The sequence below is a fragment of the Coloeus monedula genome (assembly GCF_965178545.1).
Source record: "Coloeus monedula genome assembly, chromosome: 1".
Taxonomy (NCBI): Eukaryota; Metazoa; Chordata; class Aves; order Passeriformes; family Corvidae; genus Coloeus; species Coloeus monedula.
The window spans coordinates 106,610,250-106,634,661 of record NC_138781.1 but is presented as its reverse complement, the minus strand read 5'-3'; the positions used below and the strand labels follow the sequence as shown (position 1 = coordinate 106,634,661).

The 24,412-nt window shown below is 38.8% G+C and overlaps 1 protein-coding gene across 1 annotated transcript in view; it reads right to left on the bottom strand.

The window, feature by feature from the left end:
* PIEZO2 (piezo type mechanosensitive ion channel component 2) overlaps nt 1-24,412 on the bottom strand; it is a gene marked incomplete at both ends in the record, with an annotated part of 288,576 nt that overhangs the window by 101,549 nt on the left and 162,615 nt on the right. Inside the window, 2 exons of the mRNA XM_082284749.1 lie at nt 13,246-13,459; nt 16,015-16,225. Coding sequence (XP_082140875.1) covers nt 13,246-13,459; nt 16,015-16,225 — 425 coding nt within the window. The remainder of the gene's footprint in view (nt 1-13,245; nt 13,460-16,014; nt 16,226-24,412) is intronic.

Here is a 24,412-nt window from a genome sequence, read left to right as displayed (position 1 = left end):
CATGGATTTATTTGACTTTCCAAAAGACTGCATTCAATGTCACAAGCGAAAATGGAGGTTTGCAAGGTGTGAATAGATTAATATTTCTACTCTTGCAAAGAACTAAAGCTGGGTTTTCAACGTCCTCACTGGTATTCTGAAAAATCCATAGCAGAAATAATTTGAAAAAAACTATAGAAATTATAAAAGGACAAGAGGAACTTTAATGTCTGACTGAGAATTGCTCTGAAATAACACAGTGAAAAACAGTTCTTAAAATAAAGGTGGCATCTTTTTGTCCAGTTACTACTCCATACGCTTGTTTTCCCAGCAAAGCTTCCTACTGAATCTGTGAATCATCCTTCTAGCCAATGCACTTCCATCTTTCAGGACTTCCTGACAAAGCTGTAAGCTGTGACCATACAAAATTCCCACTTTCTATATTAGTCTAACATTAAAATTCAGAAGAGGAATTCCAATTTAGATTGAACAGAAAAACAAATTCCTGTTGCACCCACAGATATTTCACGTAAGGAGCTGCTGAAGTTGCTAAAACTCCACATTGCTGAAACTTTTATTGCATGCATTACTTAATTATTACATTAATATATTATAAGAATTGGAGTAATTAGTCATGGTACTAAATATGAACAAAAAATGGTTATGTAAACAAAAAATATATTTCATACACAGAATTATCAAAAACAGTCATTACATATCTGTTAGGTCTGTGTATTTTGCGTTCACTAAAAATTATTAGGCTTTTTATTTTTTTAAACATATTTGTAAGTTCAGATTCTGCACGTGCTCATGTTTTAGGAGTTGATTTCAGGCAAGGATTTGCCTCCTAACTTTCAAGGACAGGAAAGGAAGTAATAATTCTGACTTCCTGCACAATGTAGGACACCCAATAATTCTTCTACTGAACAACAAACTTGTGGTTGAAAAAGAGTTTATAGTCTAGAATGGTATCCAGTCTTGACTTCAATTGATAGAAAATCTTCTACTGTCTCTTACTCTTTTTCTATTGGATTTAACTTCTGTAACAGTTTTGTCTAGATGAGATTTCAAGTTGCTGCATCTTCCTACAACTCTGTGTACTCCTTTACATAGTACTTCTCCCTACACAACAAAGCAGGGTGTCATTCTCCTGTATCAGAGCTTACATGAAGATTATAGTTTGAAGAAAATGTCTGTGTCTAATCACTTTAGGAGCTGAATTTCCTGATTTAGCAGTTAATATTACAGGATTTCTGTTTCTGGGCCAGTTATTAACCTATTGCATGGTTATTCACAGCAATGGCATCAGAACATTTCACTGTGCTGGGTTGGATTTGGGAAATCCATATTTGTAGAACTTCTAAATTTGTGTTGGATTTTATGAACTGTCTGAATCTTTATTTCATCTGGCTATCTTCTGCATATTTATTTCACTCTCCTCACATGGAAGGAGACAAGAGTGATGCCTGCAAGTCTGGGGTAGGAGAATGGAATATCAAGACTGACTGACATTTGAATAGCTGAACCCTAAAATGGAGATGCTAAAAGTGATCAAATGAGAAAAGGAAAGGGAAGGAGAGTAAGCAAAGAAGAGGAGAATAAGGGAGGGGAGAATAGGGGAGGAAAGAGCAACAAATCCCTAGAAATGGGCAAAAAATTAGTATATTTGGAGAAGGTGGTCGTGGTTGTGGTAGAAATATTATTTTTCTGGGGCAAAAAGGACTGGTAAATACAGGGAGAAAAGTCAAAACTTCATGTTTCACAGTCCAAGCCCTGAATATTGAGTTTCATGATGAAAAGTACTTGAAATACTGAAAGGGCTGTGTTCCAAACTCTAAACACTGCTTGAAGAGCAAACCCTTTTTCAAACATTGACTTAAGGCTGTTGTTAGGCTTGAAAATATTCTGTGGATAAGGGAGAGAAAAGAGTGGAAAGAACTGGAAAATAAATTAGCATACAGAAAACATCCTACACAGCCTTCCTAAGTCAGGAGTCCCCTTTTCACACACAAGCCATTCTGTTGGGTTTTTCATACTTGGACGACAGAGCTACACAGAAGTTAGGATCCATAAACTTATATCCATAATGTCTCTTCCAAGGGAATGCTGTGAGCCACCCCACTCACCCTCTTTGGGCTATGTGCCCAAAGCAACACATGCTGCTGGAAACCATTCAGCCAGTTCTGTGGTACCTTCAGACTCATCCTTGCCTTCAGAAGGTCATTACTGCCCAGGCTATTGGCTGGGAATTCAGACCATACTGGGGCTACTGCTCCAGGGTACATTGAACTGACAGCACATTTTTACAGAAATAGCAGAACGTTGGGAGGAAAGAGGTGGAAAAGTTGGCTGAAATGCATTAGGCATCCCAAAGAATTAGGGTTAAAGAGAACAGGAGGCATTTGGTTTCATGTGGCTTTTTAAAGGAAAAAAAAAAAGAATGAATGGAAAAGTTGGCATTTGTCTTTTCAAATCATGTTATTTATAAGATTCCACAGAGAAGTTGATCCTTCATGCCTCCTCTTCAGCTCAGCAGGACAACTGTGTAGGGAGATATGCACCCACAAACCTCAGTCCACAGCTGGACTAAAGTTATTATATGTATCCATATTAGAGTGATACAAGCTTTAAAAAGCATTGCAAGTATTTTTAGCACTAAAAAGCCCTAGACCCCGCTTTGGTTCAGACTTGGATAATTCAGAACTGGCTAGGTGGAACTGTGCCATACTAACGACCATACAAAAATGTGACTGGGCTGAGAAGCATTATGATAAATTTCAGCTTAACAGTTAAAAACATTTTTCTGAAATATCTGTAAATGTAGACTAAGACTGGAATTGTTTTTCTTCAGCATGTTGCTATCCCAACGCTATAATACAGGCATACTCATAGTGCATGTAGATTTGGTAGGTAAGTAGATCGTTCTAACTTTTGTTTTAATGTCATCACATTTCTATAGCTCTTTAGCAGATGTCTTATGTCCTTTTTGTTTTACCAAGTTTTGGTTTCCATAGCTTCTATTGGATCAAAGCTTTTCTGGCAATGACAAAACCAGCCCTTGTGTATCTCCCAGCCTCTTGTGAACACCAGTGACTTCTCTTTTAAAGGAAAACTAATTTGAAATGCACATCTACTGCATGAGAAACCTCATGAAAAAATGAGTAGTTTAAAACTTGTGTGCTAATATCATCCATATAATGAGGACAGAGAGAAATTATGAGCCATGAATCAGGAAGCTGTAGAGGACAAAGGATATCTTTAAGGGTAGTGAATTACATAAAAGCTTGCAAAACCTGTAAATACAACACAAACTTTATTTCAAGGAGAAAAAATGGACCATGTAAGCAGCTACAATAGAATCACTTTGTTTTCAAGTGCATTAACAACTTTAAACTAAGATGATAAATAATAAACTCGTTTTTGTTTTTAAGTAACCAGACAATCAAATTTTCTCTGAAACTATGTGACTGGAAGCTGTTAAGGAATGGGTATCCATTAAAAATGACCAAACTTCAGACATTAAAATACTTCACATACCTGAAATAAAGCAGCTTCCCTAAGGGGAATTTAAGTCTGAACATAAAGACTTGTGAGCTCTGTACCACATTTCATCCAATAATTGAGCTTTGTACTGACTTTCTATAACAAAAGCTTTCATTGCTTTAGCAGCAATAATTCCCCACCGTTATCACAAAAAATAGGTGTGGGTCTATTAAACCCTTGTTTACTAAGACAAAACCCATCTTCAAAAGCTTTAAATGAAGAAGATTTATCCTATCAATGGGTTTCTTCTCTGGATCCCCAAATCTTTCCATTACCCATGACACAGCTCAACCTTGCTCTGAGTTTCTAGTGAGCATCAATATTGATGTTGCTCCTTTCAACACAACAGTGAACTAGAAAAGCAGCATGTTGCTATAGCCTTCGTGGGCCTCAGCTGGGACTTCCACAGGCTGTCATCTGATGTAGGAACATGCTAAAGCAGCAATTCCAATATCTTTTCATCCCAGTCAGACATCTGAGCATCTGGCGCAGGGAGGACTCCCAGACAGGAAAGCAAAAAGGTGGTGAAATGGGGATGAAGGTGCAGAAGAAACTGCTTTAGGACTCCTGCCTGATAACTTAGCTAGAGTGACTCCATCAACATGATTATTCCTCACCAGAGCCTGTATTGTCACTGTTTGACAGCAGCAGTCTGGCTCATGTGTTAGGTTAGGCAAATAGCTTGTTCTTAAATAAAATTAGGCAAATAGTTGTTCTATCACTAAAATAAAACTACTGTAAATGCAACAGAGCTTTTGATTGTTGTTTTTTTCTTTCCAAATAGTTTCAGCTACAAACCAGAGGCAACTCGGGGAGGATGGAGGCTGCAGGAGTGAAGCAGCCTTGTTGGGACGGAGAGGATGGAGAGAGAACAGTCACCCCAGCAGAGAAGGCTGGTTGGCACCAGTGATTTGCCATCTGCTCATCTTCCTCATGTACACACATAATCCCTGTGACCATAAATGAGGATGAAAAGCAACTAATACTGAACAGCATCACCTGAATCTTGACAAAACCCAAGCTGTGTGAAAAAAATTAAAAATATTTAATGCGTAGTTGGACTTTCTACACAGAGATGAAAGTAATGAGAAAACAGGTTCAGGCTTCTAAGGAGTCATGTAGAAAGTGTGGGAAAACCAAAGGCATATTCAGAAACATCCATGGATACAAAGGCTTCCCCCTGTGAGAGGGTGAATTTGGCCACTCGAGCACAGAGCAGGAGGCACAGCTTGAAAATGGCATAGCTTAACAATGACACAGTTAACAATGGCTTTCTGCGCAAATTAGTAATTGAGGCTATTGGTTTTTCAAAGTGAGTTGGCTGAGTTGCTGAAAGGAAAGGAGCCAATAGCCCCACCTCAGAAAGTCTCTCACAGGCAGAGCAGGGGACAGTCTGCTCCCAAAACTCAACCAGTAGTGCAGACCATGGACAGCCTTGTTGTCCTAAGCTCAGGTGCTGAGAGAAGGACAGAAGCATTTAGGTAAAACTTCAGTGGAAGTCATTTAGGAAGAGGAGACAGTGATAACCCCAGCGAGCATCAGCATTCAGTGGGGTGGTGCTGACCAGATCATGCAAGGGAGCTGGTACAACAACTAACCATGAAACTGCCTACCAGCCTAAGAGATTTACTGCTACCTCTTAGAGTTAACTGGTGCAGAAAAACAGAAATTGTTTTAAAGTGTAGCTTCATACTATTCTAACTTCGAGGCAACTTGGTCTGTGATCTAGGGCTCAGACTGCAGCCAAAAGCTTTGTGCTTTATTCCAAGTTCTGGCTGTCTCGGGGGTTATGTGATTCATCTAACTTCTCTGTTAGGGAATTTTTCCACCTCTGAAAAAGGAGTGATGATACTTTTCAGTCACATTGGGACAGTCTGCTAGGTTCAGTGATGCATGCAGAGGATAAAGAGATTTTCCACTTACTCAGCTGGCAGTGAAACACTGAAAAAAACCAAGAGTGATGGATACCTTCATCAAGAGATACTGCCACAGAAAGTATGAGCAACGAAAATATTCATTTTTAGCAGCGAGTGCACTAAGGCAGAAATAAAAGCTATGATTCCCATTTGGCTTTAAACATAAAAGGAAAGTAAAATAGCAGGATATGGGAAAGTAGATAATGGGAGAATGAACAATAATGCTTGGGAAATGTGTGGAAATTGCCTAATTTCAAAACCAAAGTGGTATATCAGCTGATTTTTAATTGGTTATAAATTGAACATAATTGGCTCAGCTTTTATCAGTAAGTTCCAAACTTCAGCTAAATGAACATAAACAAGAGAATAAGCACTTCCACTCTGAGTGTTTAGAGGAACTGTGTAGACTGCCCCTGCATGGACAAGGACTAACTTCCCAGTGTGTGCTCGACCAAGGCTGCTCAGGACTGCCTTTTTTACCTCCAAGGAATGTGGGATGATTCGTTTGTCAATGTTGATATATAGAAAACACAAAGAGCTACCTAAGTGTTAAATATTCTTCATCACAATTTCTGGTGATGCCAGAGTATGGAGAAAATTGTTCTTGAGCAGATCTAACGAAAACAACTTTGTAAATGCAAGAGAAGTTTGTGAATTATAATCCACAAACTATGCTATGATGATTTTTTGCCTTTTCTTTTAAACCCCTTTTTCCAACTTCTGTATTCTTAGTGTTTTTTAGCCTACATTCTTGGACTTGTTTGTTAAGCTAGGAGACTAAACATTTTAGAAGCTTCGTAGTCAGGGATCAATATGCCCCAGACTCCAAGGTCCTCTCCAGAACACATTCCGTAAACTAAGATAGAACCGTCCAGGGGAAGGCTCCTTGGGGAGGGGGGCTCACTTGAGCCTCTCATTGGGGAATCTTTGATAGATATGATAATTAGGAAGACCTATAATGTTATACCAGATCTTTTGAGGGTGGGCATTGCAGTGTGCATTGAGGTGCATTCCACCTGGATGTGGTGCACCTCAGGATCCTTAAAATAAATACAGCAGGAAAATCCCTTTTTCCCTTCTAACCGTGTTTGACTCTTGATTTTAAGACCCGGAAAAGGAATCAATACCACACAACAATAGCAATACAAATCTGGTAGGAGGAGAAGGCTTTTGTCCCTTTTCTGTCCTTGTTTTCAGGCATTTGGTCAATGATCATAATATGCAGATCCGTGTTTTCCAGAAAATATGAAGAGAAAATTAAGGGATTGCTTCTTCGCAGTCACCCTCTGCATGTCCACACAGGACAGGCTGTGATGGGCAGCGAGTATATCCAAGTGTCACTGTTGGGATCAGACACTTGCAAGCCCACGGTGTGTATGGGGGAGTGGAGTGATCTGTCTCTCCCCACCCATGAGCAGAGCTTCTGCTAGCAGGGAGGTGTGCTGATCACAGAGGAGTCAGCAGCCTGAGAGTGTGCAAAAGTGGGACATCTACGTCGTAAGACCAATTGCACACCCAATTCAGTTGAATCAGAATCAGCAGGCAAGTTTATCACAGCACATCAGGAGCTTTAAAGTCTTTGTTACTTCTTTCTGTCCCTCTCACCTCAGTAGCTCAATGCATCCAAGAAAGAGTTGCCTCTGTGCAACACACAGCTATTTGGATGCAGGAGACATCAAGGAAGAGACAGTTCACCAACATTATGTCAAACGACGACAACTGGTTTTTATGTTTGCAGCTTACACTCGATTTTCAGATGCAGTGTGGTTGTTGCTGGGAGTGCTAAGGCCACCCTCTTCCCATTAATGGGAACCCATTGTGGCCAGGGCCAGCCCCACCAGGCCCCAGGGCTCATATCAGTGGCCTGCTCACCACTGCAGCAGAACAACTTGGAAACCAATCTGTCCCCCATGCAGAAAATCATTGTTTTTAAAAGGTCTTAGCACCTTGGTTTACAGCCCTTTCAAGTCCAGAGGAAGACAAAGGGATGTAAATCACCTGTGGTGCAATACCAGTAACATGAATAAAGTTGTGCCTGCTTATTCCAAGGCTAAATTTGGCACTTGATGCGGCGTGGTGGTCATGGTGAGTGCCGACAGCTATGCCATGGGGATGGAACTGGGAAGGACTGCACTCCAGGCAAACTGCTACTTACTATTTCCTCTGTTGCTTTTTTCTCGTCCAGCCTTTCATGGGAAAGGGAGCGCAAATAAGGCCATCTCATAGTTTAGAAAGAGATTGTAATGGCAAGGATGATTATTGTCTTTCATCAACAGGAGAATGAACTTGCATTTCTAAGCTGTTAACAGAATCATTCACTTCCTTTGGAAAATATTATAAAGAAGCTGAATATGAAGTTCTGAGAAAGCATATAGGCTAAAACATTCTACATAGAATTTAACATCCTAAAATGTGGTACATTATAGAGCTAATATGAAACTCAGCTTCAAAATTTCTGTAAGAATAAGGGCAAACACCTAACTTCTCTTCCTCTGAAAGAGAGAAATTGTGGCTCTCTAACCAAATCTGGTCATTGTAACCAACAGGGTGGCTGGTCTGGCATGTTTTTGAGCGTGCTCTGCAACTGAAAAGTGTGCTTTTGCTGATGGAGGATGATGGAAACAGAAGAAGTGCAGTGCAGTGTCTTTACATGGCAAGTATCCAAGGGTCTGGCCTCTGCCCTGGCAGTGGTGCTGCAGTACCACGGTGAGAAGTGCCTAAAAATACCAGGCAGAAGGCATGAAAGCTACTGCAGCCAAAGGGCAGCTCAGTATAGGATACATAAACAAGCTTTAAATACTCAGTCTTTTCAAACACTGGCTTCTGACCAAGTCAAAAGGCAACCCCAAAAACCTCAGAGTTTCCTACAAGGTTAAGAAAATTCTGCCTCTCAGAGGTGAGTTGCCTTTGAGACAGGTGCCAAAGACAGTGTGCAGCAAGGACTGGCAGTGGTGCAGCTCAGGTGAAACATGTTCTTGGCTCCAGTGGAGCTACAAAAGCAGCAGGAGAGCAGGAGATCAGTGCTTTGCCCTGCAGAGGCAAGACACTGCCAACAAGGTAATCAATCAGCTAGATCTCACTGTTTTGGCAATATCTGCTCTCCTAATGGGATTTTATTCACACGTTTAGCCTCTAACTTAGAAAAAAATATTACAGCTGGATGTCCAACCCTGTTCTGACAACTCCAGGAACATTTTCGAGACAGTGCTTAAGCATTTATAACCCTGGTAGAACAAAGTATTTGGGCTACGAAATCCCAATCTGTATCAAAGTGTTCAGGGAAGTCCAAATGGAGGATTTTGGACTGAACTCTTCTCAGATTAGTCTGAAAACAAACTGAATATCCTAAATCTACCATCTGTAGAAGATATCAATGTAACACTTTCCCCAAAAATAAGGGTTTTTTAAGCAGGCTTATTATTAGTTACTGTAAAACCTATTTAAAAAGTCCTGCTTAAAGAGATTTATAGACATCTTTCAGAAGAAAATTTCTTCTTGAAAAAAACTCCTTAGATTAGACTTCCCAATTTATACTGTAGCAAAGCAATCAGTTGTGTAATTCCAAATTCCCATTCACTTAAGATGTGAAATCAGGTACCACTGTGAAGTGGATGACACTACCTGGGCTCCTAGATAGATGAAACCAGTTACTTGAACTATTTTGAACATTACTTGCAAGAAAACTACAAGCAAGACAGACCTAAACTATAAGAAAGCACATAGTTTTTAATTTACACTGGATTGCTGGATCTTTAAATTAATATGCTTATAAGCACCGTTTTGGACAGGAATAACTTTACTGACTCAGGATAAACCTCATACCACTGCACTGATCCTATTTCTTCATGTTGGCAAGGCCTTACCATTTCCACAATTACATTCTTTTGTCAAAATAAACAATATCAGGAAGAAAGGAGGCAGCAATCTGAAAAATGGCAAACATATTACTGTGTGTTTTTTCAGGCTGTGACACTGTGTACCTAATTTCTAAAGTCATTTTAGCTCATGACTTGTTTTTACTAACTGGGGCGAAAAGAATTTTATGTCAGAAACACAATACTTTCTGAATTTTACTTTAAATGGATACTTCTTGATATTTTTTTTCCCACCTTTGTAAATCAATTTGCAATATGGCAGCAAGTTGACACAGAAGATACCTGTTATAAATGAAGTTAACTGAGTGTGGACACCTTACCTGGCAGACATCAGCTGGTATTTAACCAGTGTTGATAGATGTAACCAGGTAAATCCTGCAAGCTCTGCTGGCAGCTTGCCTACCCCTGGCATACCAGCTATATTCAGACTTTTCAGTACACTGTACATTCTTCAATCTGCAGATCCCAGTGCTCACTCCATGGCATTTCAGCATGTTTGTGTTTATGCCACCTCTACCTGCACATCACAAATCCAGACAGCCACAGCAGTAGATCTGAAACTTTGTAGGACACTGATACCTCCACTAATCTCACTACGGCAGGTACCTAGGGCTATGTTATCACAATATCCTATTTTTTGGGGGGGAAGTACTTTGTTTGCACAATCCCATAAGGATTCAGGGCAAAACATGTAAATTCACCAGATTTCAGGTCATCCCTCCCAAGAAAACTGCTCTCCTCTGATGACATTTTTCAGTCACTTCTTATAATCATAAATGGTGAATTTTGAGTTGAAGTGTTCTTAAAAGGAAGGAGCAGCTCAAGGATGATGCAAATCTTAGCTGAACAAAACTGTTAACTTGAGAATTTTCCTGTTTGTTTGGGTATAGTTTAACTTCATTTAGTCTGAAATCAATCAATACTCTGACAAGCTGAATGCATTACTATTCAGAGAAAACACATTTTTTATTGATCAGAGAAACCACTTGTACATTTTTTGTCAACTTGAGAACTCAAACCCAGAAAGGAGCTTTTTAAAACACCAGACTAATACTCTTCAGAGATAAAAAAATGCCCACCAGCAGCCCAACAGGAGTAGTTTTCACATCCGCCCTTGAAACTGAGTATCTTATCCTTGGTATTGAGCCCTCAAAACTTTACAGAGAAATATGGAATCACAGAATGATTTGGGTTGGAAAAGACCTCTAAGATCATAGAGTCAAACTATTAAACCAACACTGCCAAATCCATCACTTAACCATGTCTCTAAGTGCCATGTCTATAGATCTTCTAAATATCTCCAAGGATGGTGATGCAACCCCTGTCCTGAGCAGACTCCTCCAATTACAGACAATACTTCTGGTGCAGAATTTCTCCCCTGGTGCCACTTGAGGTCATTTCCTCTTGTCCTAATGCTTGTTACTCAGGAGAAGATTAACAACCTCCACTTTGCTACAACCTGCTTGTAGAGAGCAATAAGGCCACCTCTGAGCCTTCTCTTGTCCAGGCTTCTCCCTGAGTCTTCTCTTCTCCAGAACAATTCTAGTTCCCTCAGATATTCGTCATAAGACTCCAGCTCCAGACCTTTCATCAGCTTTGCTGCCCTTCTCTGGGCACGCTCCAGCACCTCAATGTCCTTCTTGTAGCAAGAATTTGGGGAATCAAATTCTTTTCTTGGCATATAATTTGCCCATGAAAGCCACGTACTAGTATTAATGGGAACTCTGCATATTTAGCACATCTCCAAACCAAGATGGTGCATAAAATAGCAAGGTATTGATTTTCTTCTAGGATGAAAAATGCTAAAATATTTTTTCCACGCCATTCCAATACATGTCTCTCATTTTTTCTCCTCTAGCCACTGCTTATATATCAGCTCAATTCCATCATTAAAAATCATCAGCGGCCTTTTGTCACACTAAGATCTTCACTTCCAAGCTCTGATAACGCCTGTCTTGCTGCTCTCCAAAGACATCTCCCTGAAAGCAGATCAAAGTAAATCCACAATAGAAAGAACTACAAATAAAGAAACAAGGAATACTGCACCTTCTGCTGCCATTGTGGGTACATTGTGTATAGGTTGTTGTGTATATTCAAACAGAATTTCCTACACAATTTGGAACATCAGTCCCTCACATGCTATCATGTGTAAAGGGTAGAGTACTCAAGAGTACCAGTTCAAGAGAAAGTTTGCAGGAAGGTAACACCATTTTTTTGGTTATAAAAATGCCAGTATGTACTCTGAAGTCCAATGCGGGGATTTTTTTTAACCCAAACTCTGAAGATGCTTTTCTTTTCTACATCAAGGCAGAGGCAACTTTCTTGCAGCTTGATTTTTTCATTTCAAAAATTAACGACCAAGTTGAAGTGCCATATTTGTACTAACCAAAATTTTATCATAGAATGAATAATCACATTATTTACCAAAAAAAGAATTACTAATTGCAGACAATTAGCTTGACACTAAATTAATTAAAACTGAGAGTAAATAAAAAAATACAGTAATTAAAAATTAATAGAAAAAATACTAAAAAGAAAAAAGGGACTTCAGGAATTACACATATGAAGAGAGTTTCACATATTGTAGCTAAATGGTAGGAAGCACATATTTTCTCTCCTTGAGAAAATGTTATTTCTGTTTGTTGCTAAAAACTGGGAGTTGATATCCTCAAAGCCAAATGGTTGAGAATTTTGAAGCCATTTTCTTTTTATTTTCTTAATACATGGAGGAAGTAATATAAAAGGTTTAGGGAAGTTGTGAGCATTTCAGCTTCTTGGCACGAGAAATCATCCATTCTCCTACCTTGACCTCTAGGTGGCACAAAAGAACCTGAACTAAGCAGGTGTTTTTTTTTTTTTTTTATTTTTCAGGTAACGTTATGCCCTCCCAATCAGACTCCACAAGTCATCAATTCCAGAATCACAAGACACACATCTCTTAACTTATATTAAATAAAACGTCAAAATAAGTACTAAAGTAACAGCTAGTGTAGCTAGACAGCTCAATTTTACTGCTTTTAATTGTGCATTGTGAGATAAATAATTAATTGATTTTCCACAGTACATCTGATTTCCTTTCACCTTCAGCTTATAATAGTTAAAAGGAACAATAGCTTTACTAGAAATAAAGTTAATGTTCACACTTACTTTAAAGTAAGGATTACTACAGCATTAAAAATACACACCATAGAAACCAATTTGCAATCACAATCCAGCAGAAAAAAATAGCAACGAGAAAAATACATCCATTACTTCATCTTATTTTAGATTACAGCATGTAGAAAATTAAAGCATCAGTGAAATCACAGCCAATCAATATTTACTGCAGAAGTAACTAGAAATGCTGCTTTTTTACTTAAGTGAAGTAGCTGTTGGTATGAAGGTAAGATCAGCCTGTGCTATGTGAATCTATGTGACCAGCGAGAATTTTTATATCAACAGCCTCATATTCACAGTACATGAAGGACCCCAGCAGCCCTCAGCCTCTGCACACAAGAATGGCACCCCAAAAGCATTTTGCTCCAGTTAAGACACTATGACATTAGAGAACAGAGCACTCCTTTTGCTCTACAAAAAACCAAACGTGCATTTGTGCATTAGCCCTCATATCAATGTTGCCATCTACTTCCTTAATTTCCTGCATTAGCCAAATCATTCACGCCCACATCTGAAGTACGCTCTGAGCAAAACCAAAAATCACTTTCCTCTCCTAACCTGTTCTAGCTCTCTGTCTGCCATTACCCAGTCTGGACTTTCACCACTCTATCATTTAAAACCATTCCATTTGAAATTATTTGACTCTTTTGTGACTGAACAAGAAGCTATGTGTAAAACTTGTCAAAGCATTATGTGGAAGATCATCTGCACCAACATGTGATAAAAGCGCATTGCATCATGTGCCCACAATTAAACAGGAAAGGAATTTCTCTCACCTGGCATAGAAATCTTTTGGTGGAACAACCTCCTGAAAGAACTGTAGCTGGTACAGATAAAGTCCAATCAAGTGTCCCGCACTGAATATAGCCATTAAGACACACAGACAGCTGAATATCAGCGGATCAAATGCTTGGCAACAGGACCACCATGTGCACAGGCCCAAAAACACAAAGAAATACACAGCTGAGGTCAAAGATGGCACCATCATACCTGTAAAAATAAAAAACATGGAGTGTTGAAGAAGTGTGGGAAATATCAGCATTTGTTACACCTTAAGTTTGACAACATGTGTATTAAAAATTTTAATCCAATTAGTTTTCTGCTAATTACTACAATTAGCTCTAAAGACTGCTATTAACTTTGAGACTAGAAGAGAAGGATCTTTTTTTTCTTTTTATTTGTTCAGTTCACTTATGCCATATCTTAGCACTTAGAACACAATCACTCTCCAGACTTTCCTCTGAGATGGAATCTTCACTATATAAAGATGCTTCATAAAGCATGGAGAAAAACAGAAAGTGGCTGCAAGGACAGCCAATACTGCCTGAGACCACCAGTGCATGACTTTTGAGTGTAAGATGCTAAAACAGCACGATGAATGAACAGTGAAAAGCCTTCTCATACAGATATTGAAATATCTCGAGTTATTAAAACAAAACAGACCCTGATTCATATAGTGAAGGTAAGAGATTTACATAAAATCTACAGAATAATCAATATATGTTTGGTTTTCTTAAATAGTTAACTCCTAGAAACATGTGATTTATATATGACAAAGACTCCGCTGTCACAAACATGTCTATTATTTTCACTTTTGCACATGTAGCAGAGTATGTCACGTGTGAAAATGTCCAGCTGGTGAAGGGGACTTGATGCTCTGCTGGTAGCCCGCAAAAATAAGTCAGGAAACAGGAAAGATGTTCATGCCTAAGAGTGACAACTATGAGAAAATGACGTAACTTTTTAACTAAAACATGTCTAGGAGCCACCTTTCTCAGCACACACCTGCAGGCTACCAGTGGCCCATAGCTCCAGTGTGCCTGTTGGCTTGTGCCTCCTCTTGCCAGGTGCTGGCTTGACATGTCTTTTGGGAGCAGCACTCCCAGGGTCAGTCCCTCATTAAGCTGAGTCCAGGCACTGCAAGGACTCGTATCCACAGTCGTTTGCCTGAGCTTCACCACCACACCTTTCACATCATACTTCAAGACTTAGCCTATGGTGCTGTAAAACTTCACCCAGCAATTTCTGCTTCAAGCCTGTAACTATTTCCTTCCTCCTTACAAAGAGATGCTTTGTCTTTATTTAAACACTTCTGGAGAATGAGAATCCATGATATCCTAAAGTAAGTTATTTATTACGGCCAGTTACTCTGGCCGTGAAAAATACAAAATTTATTTCTGGTCTGAAAATGCTTAGGTTTACCCCTTAACTGTTGGGTCTTGTTACCAATTCTACAAGATGAGATACCTTAAAAAATGGAAACACTTTGTATCTTTGTCAGTTCTTTCGGGCTGCAGTCAAGTCACCCTTCATCTTTTTGGCATGGTAAGTAAGGAAATATATAACTTATAAAGCTCAAGGTCTCTCTCTGGAATATAGGCTTCTCAGACCTCAAGTACTTTTTGTAACTATACTCTGAACACTTCCCACTTCTTGGCTTGTGTTGGAGCTCCACAGGCAAGCTGCCCATCATCATTCAGAAGAAATTGCCCCCTGCCACTGCTGCGCAATCCTTCCGCTTCACCCTCCCTGGCTGATGTTTACCCATGTAGAGTGGCATCAGGCTTTTTGGTTTTGTTTGTTTGGGGTTTTTTTAATGACATCTCTCTTCCCTGACGTCAGGCCCTATGGTGGCCCACATAATTTTTCTCTTTTTAGATGTATTACTTTCCATTTGGCTACATGTAAGGCTGTATAACAATCTTGCTTTAATGAAAGAGCCTGCCTTACTAGAACAGCCACACCTGACCAATCCTCATCATTCAGTATCAAACCTTTTTTTACTGTTGTACTGTTGTTTTATACTTCATATACTGATAACTTACATGTTAAGTATACAGTTATACTTTATACATAATCACTCAATTCAAACATGTGAGTTGGCAGATAAATGCTAATTTACAATTCCATTATATAATTTTGAATTCAGTAGTTACAACCTATACTGTTTTTGTGAACTTCCATTGCCACTGTAGCTGATTAGGTGGTATGAAAACAAATGTCTTACAAAAAGGTAGGCTATGTAACATCAAAACAGCTACTCTTACCAACTAAATAAAAAAACAACAGGAAGTCTGCTTATCACTTTTTTTACACACTACATGGTCAACTAAATAACCTTTTTTTTTTTAAGGCTATGTGAATACAGTTCCTTTTTACACTTGGAAGTAAGGGAGCCAAATCTATGAATTCGCTTTTATATATATATACATATATATTTGCAAATACATACATACACATGTCATTTGATATATATATATCAAATATATAGTCATTTATAATATGCCCCCATTCACCATTTGGTTATAAGAGCAACTGTCAAAATCATAAACGGAATGACAGGGCCACACAGTATCAGTACAAAAAAATTAAGCAACTCAGCATATTGCAATACCTGCCAAAGAGTTAATTTAATAAAATCAGCAGCAATTTCTTTTCCCTTAAAAATTTCCATTGTTACTCCCGCAGGTGCCAAAGTGCTGAAAACTCATTTGTTAAATGCATAATCTAATGGGCTCCTGAGGAAATTTTTCAAATACACCAACCTGCTGAACCAAGTAAAATTGTAACAACAACTTTTCCAGTGGTGATTATCATGTTGCCAATAAACTCCCTCAGTTTGGATGCTAGGAAGGCAATTCTACGCAGCAGTTTTAATTTCATGGTCTCCTCAAATTCTGCTTCTCCACAGTCTTCGTCATCCAGATCTTCTTCATACATCAAAGCATCATCTGGCTCTAATTTTTCTCTTACAGCCTAAAGGAGAAGGAAGGAAAGAAAAATAGAATGCAAAAGAAACAGAGAGAGGAAGACGCAAAGGAATTTGAAATTAAAATCCATGCATATATTATTTAACAATGAAGTCTTCTTACAATCTTTGATTATGCCAAGTAGTGAGAGCTAATAAATATGTACTAAAGCTAGAGATGAACATTGATATCTCCCACTTCAGAATTGTCTCAAAATAAAAGGATATTAAGGGTGGTCTCTGGGAAAGGCTGCAGTCCTTCTACATGTGCACAACAGGCTGCTTGCTCATTTACATATGAAGTTTGGTTTGATTTGTTCAGCATTCTTAGAAAGATACGCATCTTGTTATCTGATATCTTTTAAACTCCTCTTTGCCTCAAAGGCTTCCATTATAAACTCCAACAAGCACAAGCCCTGGTTGATATTGCTCAATAGATCTCACTTTCCAAACCTGTTTTTCATGAACCCTTTCTCTAAATGCAAACCTAGAATGGACAGAGAACTCATTGGTGACTAAAGGGCAGTTTGGGAGAGAAAAAATACACTAAGCAGAGGCTTGGGGAGAGAATGAGAAATGCTGAGATCAACTGATGGTGAAAGAAAAGGTGAAAATGTGAGCAAGAGAGAAGTAGTGAAAGCTTGAGTGATCTACAACAATTTAGCAGGGGTAATGAGACTCGTGACTTAGAACTACACAATGGAAAAAAGAAAAGGAAACGTGGAAAGGCCCATCATACTTTAGCAGTTTGTTAGGATTTGGCAGTGGTCTTCAACATCAAGTCTCCACCGTATCTTGGAGACCAAAAGACATAGACAACTATCGAGTGATGCAGACTAAATCATTGACCCACAGTGAGAATCTGCAGGATTAGCAAGAGGCCCACACAGACACAATTTATGGAAAAATTAGTCATTCACGGAAATGTAGGGGCATATTAAAAAAAAAAAAAAAAGTAAGAGTTTTGAGCCAGGTTCTCATTTGGTATAATATAGAATAGCTTTTTTGGCACTAATTTGAACTTGTGTTAGCCAACACTAGTTCTGGCCAAACCATATCTCTGTGTGTGAAAGTAAAAAAGAGAGATTATTGGTATTTTTCATCAGAAGAGCAGTTTTATATTTATTGGTGACCTTGAGGCAGAAAAATTCCACGCTGACAGATAAGATTGCAGTAGGAACAGATGAACTCTCAGCCTACTTAACCAAATTCTTCTGTACCACTGCATTATGTGGATTCCCAAAAGAAGAAAATTCCCTGTAGTCACCTTCCCTCCTTCATTTCACTTCTAAGTTTGTTGCCAGCTTTCTCCTCTTACTTCAGAGCATTAACATTGTTGTGAATGCCCAGGAAAACAAACAAACAAGCAAGCAAACAAACAAAGCCCCCAAACAAACCTTCTTATTCTCAAGAGTCTCTATTTTACAGACAATGAAATGCATAATAAATACAGCAGGGCTGATCTGGGAAATATACATTTCCCTTGGACTTATCCAGCTATTTCACTAGCAATACACATTTTACATGGAGTGCAGTAGAATTTCAATTGCTTTCTTATTGTCACCATTCACCTATACAGCTCTCAACACATGAATTATGAGCTCCTTATGCAAAAAAATACAGAGAAGGCAGCCCAAAAATGCCATCATCACACTGCAAACCATGTGGCACAAGGAGGCTTTCTGTCTGTTCATCACTGCTGCTGATATCTGAGCTCCTATTTCAAGGATAGGAGACATTAAATATTTGGAAACAATGCTGACACTAGGCAGAGCAATGCATTCTGCCCTAACTTCTGCCAGAGCTGTATCATTGAGAAAGTTAAACAAAGGGCAGAAGTTGTGATCATTTTTGCTTGCGTCACAAATACTAGATTAACATGCTCTTCATCTAGTTCATTTGGGTCCAATCCTGCTTCTCCTGGACTGGTTTTATTGCCCTGTGCCTTGAGCTTAACATGACCAGTGAACAGTGAAACCCTCAATAGTGTCCTTATCTCAAAGAGAATGAGTGAAACTAATGAGCAGTTAAATGTTTTGAAATGGCACACTTACTAAACATGGATCTATGTGAAGGAGAACCTTGCTTCTTCAGCTTGTGCCTTCAGGCTGCTGAAGACAATATATATCAAAACATAGACTCACTTAAAAAGTGTGTAGGAATCACTTCAAAATAAATAAGTTACTTCATGGAAGGCTGTCAGGCTTCATCCCTCTTTGAATACTATGTTAAACATAAAGACAGGATTCATATATTTATTACAGTTTAAAATAGCTGATACAGCAATGAATTATACATAGGCAGGAACAGGAAATAAGGTCTGGACAGTCACAGAAGAAAAATTATAAAATATTCTCAAAACAGAAGCAGAAAATGTTCTTGTGGGGAAAACGAAAATAATCAAAATATTTTTAAGTATAAATTGGAGGAAAGTACACAATACCTTCTAACAATAAAATAAAAAGGAGGACACAGAAGTAAGACACACAAAAGTAAGTAAGACACACAAAAACGTCCCAGTGAAAGGTGGGACTTGATACCCTTTTCTGCCTCTCATCCCTACCTGCCTTCCTAACCTGCCAAATTCACAGAGTGGTCTCCTCAAAATGGATCTTTGGATTTTCTGTCATATCTAGGATCATAATTTTTTAACTTTACCAGGCTATTTACTCTTGCTTCATTGGTCTAAAAAACCTTTAGGCTACATTTTGCCTTGAAAGTTCAGCATTAATAATCTACTACTGATATGTATGACACAGCACAACCAGGGAGAAACAGTAGGGAAGAGGGTATTTCACTGGACCAGGATATGACTGAAGCTGAGAAGGAGATGATGATCCAAAGTTTCCATGGACTGAGGCATACACAGTTTAAGGATAGCTAAAAGCTTTTAAGTCAATGAGTTACCAAAGAAGTTAACTTTCCTTGGTTTTCAGCTTTTATTTAGATATGAAAATATGAATTCCGAGTTCAGCCAGAAAGTTAGGATGTCACAAACATTCACAGGAAATGCAGAACAACCTACTTCTGGTGTTACTGAGGCCATTGGATGTTGGAAGGAAAACTTTAGCATTCTGAACCTCAGGAAATACCAAACTGATTTACCAAGTTTTCCTTCTAAAACTGCAGAAGTCTGTTGGGAGTTGGAGTTCTTCAACCGCTCTCCTCAGATTAAGACAAGCTAGCAAATGGGATCGTCAATAACAACCATAATATGGAGCCCAAGAAGCTTTTTCAGAAGAGATGCATGTTGGTTTGCAGCTTTCCAGCACAGCTGGAATTATCAATGATATGGCTATGCAAGGATGGCCTGGTTTCCTGACACAGTTGATAGTTATTTCAGCAAAGACTATGACAGTTAAACAACTCTGGGTTTGATTTTACTTTTTTTTTTAAACAAACATATCTGTTTTTAATTCAGTATCCAAGATGGAAGGCCATGTTCCTTTGCTGAACTAGATGAAAGGCCATGTCCCAGTGTATGTCGAAAAGACAAACTTTGGATTCCCCCACTCTCATATTCCCCGCCCTATAACTCGATTATCTGGGCTGGCTTTCCATTTTCTCACATGGAGCACTCCAAATTGCAGAAGGCAGGCAGCAAACGGTGAACAGTTTTCACATCCAACATGGTGATAATGTGCTTGTTGTTTTAACACTTTCTGATGATTAAAAAGCCATACAAGTACACGCTCATCACAGAACACCATTTCTCCAGTCAGACTGCTTTGCAAAGCTCTTTTTTACTATGTGGATTAGTCTAAAGCTACAAACCCATGCTACATAGGCTACAGTTAGAAAAATACTTTTACTTCCATAATAAATTACCTATTATGCAATTACAGGATCCCTGTGGATGCTGATTAAATCAAATAAACTTCCCCATTCAAGGAGTATAGAGCATTTGTGAAGCCATAAACATGTGTTTCCATGACCCTTGCTCTGCAGAGCAGGGCCCCAGGACTTTTTATAAACAAACTAAATGCAGTTTAGGTTTTTTAGCAATCATGTGGAAGTCCCTGGAGTATTTATTGTACAACACTTTTTTAAGCTGCCAAATTGAGATAGAGAACAGGCAAGGAAACTGAACAGCTCCTGTGGCAGCTATGGCAGCTACTATTGTGGCCAGGGCCAGAATGTCCATTAGCTACTTTGGGGGTTGCTTTTTCAACATCCAACTTTCAGATGTTTAATCTGGTACAGTATAAACACTACTGCACAGAGATATCCTCTAGTCCAAGAGATATATTTACTAACAGGAAGCCTTAACTCTAACCTAAACCCCATTTTTGCTTCAGAGCACTCCTTGCTTTGTACCTACTTTTAATAGTGTTGTGTCTGTAAACACAAATTTGCTCATTTATTGACACTTTGATTCTAGGGGGGACACAAATGAAGCCCTTCGAAAATTCAAATACTGACAGCAACAACATTTAATTAGCCAGAATTATTACAACTAAGTGGATGCAAGTCTTGTAACTCCCATCCCTGTGAATACATTGCATTAATTATTGGGACTTCTCAAGCATGCATTGCTAAGCTCACAAAAGTCCCCATGGGGGTTCAGATGCTTCTTCCTTCCACTTGGCTCATAAATGTTGTAAAAATAGCCTCTTTTCAGTATTTTGACACTTCCTCCCAGCCAGTACCAGGAAACAAACAGAAAAGAGTGGGAATGTTACACTTTCCTAGCTGTAGCATCCCAGACCTCAGCACAGAGTTTTAACCCCTGCTGCTGATAGCCACACCAGATTCTCTCAAAGGAGCTGGATTGTCTTCATGCTGCCCCATAGTTTGTGACTCACAGTCACAGCAGCCTGCTGCCACTGCCACTGTAAAATTGTGATTCTCTCAAGACGTCACCACCTAGAATGAATTCTTTACCTCTAATAAGAGATTTTTATTCCGTACCTGTGATAGAGTAACACAGATACAATTTACTAGACATCTAAGTCTGTTAAAGCCACTAGGCCCAAGTTTCTGTACTTCCCATTTCAAAAAGCCCCTGTAATGAACAGCTCAGTTTAGGAATTATCTGAGATAAGCTATTAGATTCAATTATGCCAGCAGAACAAAAGAAATAGACTCTATCTCTTCTCTCACACTTAGTTCAATTGCCTCCATAGTCACTTAGCTAATGCATTCAACCTATCATGACATGACAGAGTTCCTACTTGTATGTTTGCTCTAAAATCCCTCTTTCCCCCCTAAAAAAGGGTATTCAACCTTTTTCTTTAAATATGACATCATTGCAGCAGTAGAAAGAATTAATTATCCATTGATTTTCTATACGCACAGATGTGCAAAAAAAAAAAAAAACCATAATAACACAATATTCCTTAGACAGACCCAGCTGTGAGCACAAAAGCTGAATAAGAAATTTAACTGCTACTTCTTTTACCATCAAAGGAACTGCAAGCCCTTAATGTGATATAAATGACTGTAGTTTTAACCTGCAGTCAATACTAAACCATGTTAAGGCAACCATTTATTGAATTTCCAATTTTGCAAAAAAAGCGTAGAACTCCACTGTCATTCTGAAAGCATCAGCACGTGAGAAAAGGATGTTCTTGTTTTTCCTGTCACAGAACAGATTCAAATATTGTCCCTGCTAAATGAGCTGAACTAATCAAGTGTGAGACTGCAGTGAACATTTTGGTAGGTGTTACATTAATGAGATAGATGCATCTTGGAATTAAAGCAGTTTATTTTAATAATTTTTATTACTCAACTGAATTACTGAAAAGAAAATCCTAAATTAACTTTAAGTCATATAGATCTTACTGGAAAATTTTATCACTGGTGCATCTTAACTGTGCTAAATCTTGGGTTAAAGGCCTGCACAGAAAGATAGATGCAGATCAGAAAAAACTTTGAGTGTGTTTGCAGTGTTTTATAGTAAGAAATGCCATACATATACTTCCACAGTAAAATCTCCTGTGGGAAAAAGTAACTTGTTGCAAAAAAAAAGAGGATCGGCTATTTACTGGAAGCACCTAGGGACAGAAGCATTTAGCAAGTCAAAGGATATTAAAAATAAATTAATAGAGACGAGCACCATTCTGAATCAGGATAACAGCAAGGTAACTCATTAAATCCTGTATACAATAGATATTGTACTGAGAGAACCAGAGACTATTTCACTTCCCAAAGTACCCATCGCACCTGAGCAAACACTGAGTGATTTCAGCACAAGATTCACTTGGCCAGTATTGAAATACAGTTTCACATCTCAAGATCTGAAGGGTGTCCGGCACAGAAGACAAACACAAAAGAGAGGGGAACTCACAGGCAAAGTTCAGCGTTTTGGCCTGAGATGGTTAAACACTTTTTTTTTTATTTTAGTGAAAAGGAAATAGGTAGAGTTGGGTTATGACAAGGCACAACACAGTTAACTGACCTAGAGCAGGTATGCACAGCACCCATACAGAGTAATTCCTGGCCCAAGAAATATACATACAGTACCATTAAGCATCTTGCTAAGAAGGAGAATAAATAGCCCAGCCATGGCACTGTGGTTATTTGCAGTACTGTCTCAGCTCATTCCAAAGTGACTTGGGTACTTCTCCAGCACCGCCCTGAAGAACCTCAGATAACTGGGATGAACAGGAGAATGGGATGTCTAATCTACAAGAGGATCCAAAGCTACTTGTCTTCTTTTGTTTTGAAGAACAACCTTTAAAGAAAGATGTGGGTTTTTTTCTCCCAAACTATCAGAGGAATCAATTTTAGAGAAAGAAACATTGTATTGAAGCAAAAGAGCAGAAGAACTTAGAGGGTTATTGCAGCTATGAGTATATGGGCAATATAAATTAGATGTTTTCTTACCACCAGAAATGCAAAATTACAGAACAGGGTCATTTCTGATTTCAGTGGTATGAAGGAAAATTGCCCTGTTTTCAAAATGGTGCTTTCTACCTTCCAGATAGAATTGTGTGATACAGCTGCCTGCAGTAACAAAAGACTGAATACTGTCAGCCAAGAGATTCCTTCTCGTACTGTGTTATTCATCACTTAGGCCGTCCAAAGGCAGCAGTATTCCAGGATTTTCATCTCCTAGTTAATAACTCTGTCTCTCAAAATTTGGAATGGAAAGCGGTTAATAAGCTCAGCGAAGAGCTGCCATGAGAGGAATTGCATCCTGCCATGTGTCTCCCCAGAACAGGACAGATGCTCACTGAAGTTTCCTGCTGGGCAGGCTGACAGCCCTTGGTAAAACACAATGCACTGCACTATATAACATCATGTAGCTGCAGCCTGCTGTAGTGTAATTGTGTATTTGTGTTAAGACTTATCCAAAGACATGTGCATCAAACCAAGGAGCTAATGTAACTTGTAAACTTTTGACCCTTGTTAAGATGAGATGCATTAGAATTGTTACTGAGGGAGGCAGCTGTGTACGGTCTGGCAAACTTCACCACTATAAACATCACAAGCAAAGAGATAAGGGAGCCTCATCTACTCTTTTTAAACCACAGAAAAAAGAAGTTTTAAATCCTGTTTATACCATGTTCAAAGCACACAAAGACCAAGTGGGTTTGACCAGTTCTCCAGAGGTTATAAACAGGGAAGCATTTATAACCAATTAGAAAAAGCTAGCGCTGTGCTAAATAAGGATGACAATGAGAAGGAAAAAAGATGAGACATAAAAGAGGTTTAATCAGGAAGCTCAAAGACGCCAAAAAGTTCCAACTGTCTCTAAGAAGTCTTTTTCCACAGTATTTCCCACAATAGCAATAATTTTCTCTCTCAGAAGAGAAGCTAATATTGAAAGAGAAGTTGCATATGGGAAGAAGATGTTTACAGAAATCAGGGCCAAAGCATCCCATGTCAATGGCCACTAATCAAGTCAGGTGAATGTTTGATACCAGTAAAATAAAATAAAATAAAATTAAGACACAAACACAAAGCAATAAATCATCTAAGGAGAAATATACCCATCACGGGCCCCAAGAAAAATGGGATGGTCCTGTAGACAGGGTCATGGGCATCACTGTAAACTGCTCAAAGCAGGTTACATCTGAAGGCAAGAAAAATGCAACTGCAAAGACTGGGACATCGGATCTTTCTCAGTGCTGTTCTCTTCACTTATGCAGGACATTCAGGTAGGTGATATGCTGCTAGAATTGCTCAACTCTAAAATCTCTGAACCCAGTGATCAGTGTCATAATAGTATAATTTAAATCAACAATAAG